General features: G+C 40.5%; 1 protein-coding gene across 1 annotated transcript; it reads left to right on the top strand.

Moving 5' to 3' along the window:
- Positions 1–955: 955 nt before the first annotated feature.
- MC4R (melanocortin 4 receptor) lies at positions 956–2,906 on the top strand. The gene has a single exon (XM_080583017.1). The coding sequence runs from the start codon at positions 1,392–1,394 to the stop codon at positions 2,385–2,387; it is 996 nt and encodes a 331-aa protein (XP_080439143.1). The 5' UTR covers positions 956–1,391; the 3' UTR covers positions 2,388–2,906.
- The last annotated feature ends 5,343 nt before the right edge of the window (positions 2,907–8,249 follow it).

Below are 8,249 nucleotides of genomic sequence, written 5' to 3' on the forward strand. Positions count from 1 at the left end.
GAGGGCTTTCCATGGCAGACTGCACACAAGCTGACTTTCAGCTCATGTCAGGGAAGCACAGGGACAGACCTTTGGATAGACTTTTACAAGATTTATTGATGGCTTGAAGTCATTACCTGTGTCTCTGCCACATTTCCTACAGGTTGCAACTTTGTCTCCTATTGCATTCCTTCATCTACGCTAAATATTGCCTATTGTTTTTCTGCCCTGCATCCTAATTCCTGATGATGACAGGGCTTCTGCAGTGAACTCTATCATCTTTTCCTTCCTGGAAATAAAATGATGAAGAAGGATATTACCTAGGAAAAACTATTTTCTTTAGGACAATTTAATGAGCCATGTATGACTTTAGCCACCTTGTCCTATTTTTGATCCTTTGATGGTCTCCATTTCTTAAAAATTACAACAAGTGTAGATAGTATAATGCAGCCTTACAACACCACATCTTGCAAGTGGACAACTGAGGCACAGAAAAGTTAACGATGCATGGAGGGGCTGAGAGAGAGAACCAGGAGGAGATAAGTATTCTCTTGATTCCTATTTTGTCACGTACACAAAACAGAGCAATCTTATGTCACAGAAGGGGCAAGAGTAAATTACAGTAAATCGCAGCCTGGAAAACAAAACACCATCAGTCCAGCTCAAGGAATTCTGCAGAGACTGATACCACAGTGCTGTAAGTTTGCTAACAAAAAATCAGTCCTAAAATACTATGCTGAAAAGTTAAAGAAGGGAACCAGATCTCTGGTAGATCATCCGCTTTTCTGTAGATACTGGAAGCTCGTGCAGCATCCAAATCTGCTGTGCCGTGTGATGTTTCAGAGAGGCTCAGAAGCAGCAGCCCCTTGACTTTCTGCAGCTCCCGAGCCCCATTGGCTGGAAGGCAAAGCAGAGGCGGAGAGTGCCCTGAATATTTTTCTCCTCCACACACCATAAAGCAGGCAGCCGGTACACACTCTCTGACAGCAAGACTGGTGCTTGCAGTTTGAAGTTAGTTTCGGCTCGGCAGCAGTCACTTGAGCATTTTACGTTTACCTCTCTTAATGGAAGAGCAAAAAAAACCAACCCTGCATCGTAACAGTGAACTAAACAGGAACTGAACGTAGGGGAAAATCTCATACAAACTTACAGACTGTTGGGACTCTGTGACACAGATCACCGACGTGAATGTGATGATGATCAGAAACTGCATCTGTGAGAGCGTAAACCAGCATTTGTGAGTTTGAAACCTTATTTTGTGACAGCAGTCAAAGTGTTCTGAACTGCTGCCTGCCTTGGTGCTGGCTTATTTTTCTTCTCTTCCCTAACTGAAAAGCCAAAGGAGGATTTCAGAGGAATGCAAAAAGGACAGGAGTTTTAAAAGCAGGAAGCTGAAAGGGGGTCTCCGTAAGATGAATTTCACCCAGCACCGTGGGACACTCCAGCCTCTGCATTTCTGGAACCACAGCAATGGACTGCATGGGGGTGCCAGTGAGCCCAATGCAAAGGGCCACTCCTCGGGAGGCTGCTACGAGCAACTCTTTGTTTCCCCTGAAGTGTTTGTGACTCTGGGCATCATCAGCTTGCTGGAGAACGTCTTGGTCATTGTGGCAATAGCCAAGAACAAGAACCTCCATTCGCCCATGTACTTCTTCATCTGTAGCTTGGCAGTGGCTGACATGCTAGTGAGCGTATCTAATGGATCAGAAACTATTGTCATCACGCTGCTAAACAATACAGACACAGACGCACAGAGCTTTACCATAAATATTGACAATGTCATTGACTCAGTGATTTGCAGTTCCCTGCTTGCATCAATTTGCAGTCTCCTCTCAATAGCAGTGGACAGGTATTTTACTATCTTTTACGCCCTCCAGTATCATAACATCATGACGGTGAAGCGCGTAGGGGTCATCATCACGTGCATCTGGGCTGCTTGCACAGTCTCAGGCATTTTGTTCATCATTTACTCTGACAGCAGTGTTGTCATCATCTGCCTTATTAGCATGTTCTTCACCATGCTCATTCTCATGGCATCCCTCTATGTCCACATGTTCATGATGGCTCGGATGCATATCAAAAAGATCGCAGTTCTTCCTGGGACTGGCCCTATTCGCCAAGGGGCCAACATGAAAGGGGCCATCACTCTCACTATCCTGATTGGAGTTTTTGTTGTGTGCTGGGCCCCATTTTTTCTGCACCTCATCTTCTACATCTCCTGCCCCTATAACCCTTACTGTGTGTGCTTCATGTCCCATTTTAACTTCTACCTCATCCTCATCATGTGCAATTCCATCATCGATCCACTTATCTATGCGTTCCGGAGTCAGGAGCTCAGGAAAACATTCAAGGAGATTATATGCTGCTGTAGTCTGAGAGGGCTTTGTGATTTGCCTGGCAAATACTAGACTGAGGTGGATATGTTACTGTGTACTCAGCATGCAGCACAGACTTCTGAGCCTTCAGATCCTCTTTTTCAGCAGAACTTGGGTTACATCTTTAAGAGCAAACACCTCTTTCTCTCTCCCTTTCCTCTCATCTTTGTATCCCATTCACGTGTAATTCATACTTCTCTGTAGTGTTTGTGATATCTACTCTTTGCAATTTATTTGCCTGGGAAGAGAAGAGAAGTAGCGTTTCATACCAGTTTGTAAGTGAGCAGATAAATGTAATGATGAATGTGAAATACTAACAAATATGAGCAGCTGTATGTTCCAACTGCTGACAAAATAAAAATCTTGCCTGAGTTACAGTATATATTGGCTGATGATGTTCCTTACTCTGTTGAAGTAATTACAGCTATCCATTACATTATGTACAACTTAAAATAGAGCATATGCTTGTCTATTAATGTATTAAAGGTTCTCTGGAATTAGGAGGCAGATTTTTCATAACGGTAACTGGAACCAAGGAGCTGTGTTCATTCATTGTATACACTTTTCCTCCTACTCCAAGAGCAGCAATCCGGATCTTTGTTACAGTCACTGCCTACAACAATAAGGTTTTTCAAACCCTTGCTAGCCAGACAATCGAAAGCTTGTTTTGTTTTGTTTTCCAATATGATGATAGCTGTGTGTCTGACAGCACCTTTTTGAAAAACTGAAATTGTTCCCTGGAGCATCAGTTAGCTCTTGATGTGTTTACTAGATTGGCATCCAGGTACGCTAGCACCCTCCATTCACTCGTGAAGCAGGTACAGTACTAACATTGACAGTGCCAGCACCTGCCTAAAGCTTTGCTGAGAGATTCAGCTGGTGAAGATGAAGAGGGGACTTCAGTTTGAACAGTCCTTCCTTATGCTGATATGCTGTGAGGAGCAAGGACTCTGTGCGTCAGAAGAAAATACAGCTTTGCTAAAAACAAGCTGCCGTCTATTCTGAAGTGTTGTTGTGTTAGCAGATGAGATCCACTGCCTGGATCCTCACAGAGGAGTGAAAGTCTGTATCAGATTGTCACGACCACCTCAGACACTACTGTGGACCATTGAAGCTTGTGGGGGCAATGCTATCACATGGAAGGTCTGCAGGCTGACAACTCTCTAAACCCATGCTCTGTATCTGGCAGCCGTGTGTGTTAGTGCTGCTTAAGGACAGTTCACCTTCTCAGATGTCTAATTTAGATGTCTAATAAGGACCTCAGGTCCCTGATTTTAGCACCTTGAAAATGTTTAAAGTACAAATGTGAGTACACATTGAAGACATTCCATAACGTCTTGACAACATCAGCTTCTACGTAAGGGCATAAAAAAAAACTTATTTATTCTTTGTAAGTATAAAAAATATAGTGTTAGCTGGGAAAATGCTTGAAAAGTTTTGATATAAAAAGTCAAAAATGAATGTAAAGAAGGATTTGGATTTTAATCCTGGATGCTTGATTTTACAAAGATAAATTGTAAATTAGTGGAATGAGCAGTCCTATCAATTTTCTTTGAAACTGCTTGTTACCTCAGACAAGATGTTACCTAAGACAGATGCAATGAAATACCGTTCATGAAAGCCCAATGCTTGCTACCTGGGATTCTTCTCCAGACAGAACCTGATCTTTTAGTTGTGGGTAACATGTCAGCATCTCATAAATCTGCAATAACATTTGGTCCTCTTCCAAAGAGCCTAAAAGACTTCAGGTGGGTCTCATTATCTTTTACTTCAATTTACTTACTTACAGGGAGAATAAGCAAGTTGTTTGTACATCAGAGTTCTTTGCTAGACCAGCAGCAGAGAAATCAGGTCTCCCACACCCTGCTCATGTACTCCTGCCACTCCATCCACCATACTTTTTGTAACACACCCTTGTTACCTTCTCTTAGTTTCAGTAAATGATGCTGATGCATTCCAATGGTTGCAGTATGGAAAATGTTTAAATATATCTATCACACTAACACTATGTACTTTCTTCTGGAGGAACTATAAACTTTTCAATAATCCATCCCTACCTGGTTCCACTGGGTAGGCAATAAAAGATACCAAAGAAGGAGGATTAAAGCTTGGGGGTGGAGGGAACATATGAATGTATAAGAATTAATAGTCTATCCAAAAATCTGCTCGAATTCTCCTGGACTTATTAAAAGCCTTTCCTTCTCCCACAAGACATGATAATAGCAATGCAGAAATACTCTGGCAATAATGCAAGAAATTGCTGTTGCCGGTTTGAAAAATCTCACTTGATCTTTGTTCTGCCTCATTTTCTTTAGCTATTTTAGGGCTCTAAGTTATGATGTTGGGCTCCAGAGTTTTGCTTGGATGCAGAGAAGATCCAGTAGAAAGTGATATAAGAGGAAGATACTACCTTTTATGCTCAGAATATTACCTCAAAAGTCCCTCTTTCTCTCCTTTGACTATACAAGGAACAGAAACCTAACCTAAACAGATCTGAATGCTGAGGAGGCTATGCTTCTGTAATTTACTTCCTGAACTCCCAGTAGATTCTTAAAACTAACAGTCTTACTTCTTTTTTCAACCCAAGGGGAAGAGAAATAACAATTAATTTTTATCATGCTGGTTGGAGGTTTTCATCAACAGTTTCCTTGTAGTTTTCAAAAATGGTGTGCATTTCTTTTACACTTATTTGGACTAAGTTTAGTCAAGAGAATTTTGACCCCATTAACCTCTAAATCTCATTTAGAAATATATATTTTAAAACTAGCTTATTCCAGAGTTTTATCAAATTTCATATTGCTTAGCAGTTCTTCTGTCTTTATTTTATAAAGACAAATGTATGTACATACTTTTTTCAATGGACTTTTTAATTAAAGAATACTTTTTCATTTCATGGTATTATCGCTGGAGTGTAATTTATTGAAATTGATGTCAAACCTCCTATATAGACAATTTTCCTATTCCCAGACACTTCGTTCCTTCTAAATAGATGCATCAGTTTCTGTTTGCCTATAGCTCTGGCAGCTTTCCAGCAGGGAGTCATAGAAATTAGTGCTGCAAAAGATAAAGTCATTTAGCTTGCTGGAGAGTGAAGACTGCGGAGGATTATCTTCCACACTCAATTTGCTGGAGCTCTTTCAAAATGTTCTAAGAAAATGAGCTTTCTTTCTTTAAATATCCGGGACCCTAATCACTTTAGCAGCTCGTATTTTAGCCATGTTATGTAACCACGGCATATTCCTCTGTGGCAAGGTAATGGTTTTGTCTCCACTTTACAGGTGTAAAGACTTACATTTTCACTTCTCCTGGAGAAAAGGGACTAATGGATTTGCTCAGCCTCCTAGAACTCAGCCTTTGGCTGAGCTGGGGATAGATGGTTGTGTTCTTTGTCCTTTCCCAATAAATGGCTATAATATAACACACAAAACTTTGAGTATTGAAGCAAATGTCTTTTTTTAAGAGGGGCATATCTTTAGCTTTGAAGTAGCTTTTGAACAAAGAAAAGAACTCCAAAAAGCACTTAGGAGGCTGTAGTTGGTCTCAGTATAGTGGATTTTGAATGGTGCTCCAAGATCCCCTTTACAAGTGAACCATACTGTCAGCTGGAAGCAAGGACAAATGCACTGTTGGACTCGTGTGTTACCAAATGTGCAGCAACAACAATGCCTTCAGTTACGCCCTTAATAGATGTGCAGCATACTTTTTATTTAGGTAATTCTAAAATGACTTTTTGTTGTTAAAACTGATCCTATTTCATAATATGTTCATTTCGAGATCCTTCATTCTCAGGATGAAATTCCGGTGAATAAGAATTTTGGTCCCGATTTCATTTCTAATACACTGCATTGCTTTTTGTCTTGAATAAAAACTGAAGTCTCAATCCCACCTGAAGGAACTCTCAGAAAATGTACCTTTAGGGATGAAACTTTTCATTGTTGGTCCAGAAATTACACAAGATTTTAAATTAATATTCCAGTACCTTCAATCACATTTCAAGCATTCTATGGCTTTCTCTTTAGATGAAATGTTTCTCTTGCTTATTAAAAAAAAAAAAAAAGAGAGACTGCACAATGTCACAGGACTCTGCTACTACCACAGATATTTGTTGTCATATAAACCAGGGTATGAATTGACCAGGCTTTTTTCGTCTGTTTTGAACGGTTCTGTTTTCCTAGCGGCTTTTTCATGCTGCTGTCTACTGTATTTCTAGAAGAGATTTTCAGATCTAAGGATTAAAAATCATCCCCTTCAAGCCTGTAATGTAAACATATTCATTAATTCTGCTTTCACCTATTTGTTCTCTTGCAAACATGGTTCATTTGTTTCAGTTGTTCTCCTTCCTGCGTGGTGTCCTTCTGTGTTTGTATGTATTTGGACTGCCACCATTTGTAAGCTCTCCCAGCCATCCCCTGCCTGCATGTTGGGCTGGCCTTGGCCAGCAGCAAAACTCCCCAAACTGCCACCCAGTGGCTTGCTCTCTCCCAGCTCAGCGGGCTGAGGGCTGGAAGCAGGAAGGGATTGCCGTGGAGGTAAAGACAGAGAGATCACTGACCAACTACCATCACGGCACCCACAGGCACCCCCACAACACTTCAAGTCCCATTGCTCTGTCGGCTGACATTTTGCTTCATTTCCACAGAGAAGTCCTCACCTACATCATTTACTTCTTTCATGACCACAGGTTCTGTGGCTCATTTTATTTTTTTATTTTTTTTTTCCTGTGATGAACTAATCAACATGAAACGTTCCCCTGTTAGGCTCTTTCCTGCTGAAGAGCTCTCTCTGTAGATCTTCAGATCCTGTTATTAGCCCCTGAATTAATGACTTCGAACATTGTACAGCTGAATCCCATCCTATTTCTATTATTTCAATCCTCTGAACAATCCACTTTCCCTAACTGATTTTCAGAGAGGCCTTTCTGTGGAAATTGCAGCCAGCCTTTTACCACCAAGCTGTGACCCTACCACATCCCTCTTGACACAGCCCTGTGGGACCCACAGGGCAGGCTCCGGGCTCTAATAAACAGGGACTCATTGTAAACCTTGCATATAATGTGCCAAGTATCAACAAAATGTAATTTACCTATGTTTGCAGGTGTTGTAAAAAAGACTGAAATTTGTACGTGTGCGATATGCCATACTTAACTGTTTTTGAAACAAACACATTATAGCTTATTAGAGCTTTTTGCTTTGTGAAAGGCAGTGGGTGAGCAAAGAAACAGAAGCCAAATACATTTGGAAGCAGTTATCAGTGGAGCATAAACAAAACACTTTATTTATGCAACAATCTGCAACAAGCCTTTTGAAGTGTAGAGAAATTAAAATGTATTATAAAGACAATATTTTCTATAACAGTGCCTTCTCTTGAGATAACATCTCTGTGCAGTTCTCCTCAGATTTCTTCTCTTGCTAACACAGGTCATGCAGAGTTCAACATACACCGCTCAAAACATCATAAATAAATAAATAAATAAATAAAAAACAGCAGGCCTTCTAAAGTTCTTGTATTCGGTACTTCCTGAAGGCTGATATATTGAAAAACAAACAGACAAACAAACAAAACCCCTTGTTTTTCCCTTGAAATGGGAGCTAAAATAAAGGGGTCTGAATTAGGAATAATAATAAAAAATGAAACAAAGCAAGAAAGCAAACAAAATTAAATTGCTGTTATTGAGGTAGTTGCTTTCCTTGGCTGGGTCAAGGCAGCCTGAAAGCTTTCTGGAAAGCAGGAATTGTGCAGTTATCTGTCCATAGATTTAACTGCCTGTGCATAAGCCTGCCAAGTTCTGGCTGATGAGTGTCTTTTGCACTAAGGCATTGAAAGTCATCCTACAGTGTATAACATGTACATTGTCACTGATGCTTCTCATTATCTGGATACACAGGTAGCAAAACT

This window comes from Anser brachyrhynchus, assembly GCF_964034855.1.
Source record: "Anser brachyrhynchus genome assembly, chromosome: 2".
Lineage (NCBI taxonomy): Eukaryota > Metazoa > Chordata > Aves > Anseriformes > Anatidae > Anser > Anser brachyrhynchus.

What these genes read in the sequence shown, in the direction of transcription:
- MC4R (XM_080583017.1), top strand. Translation starts at nt 1,392, where the DNA reads ATGAATTTCACCCAGCACCGTGGGACACTCCAGCCTCTGCATTTCTGG.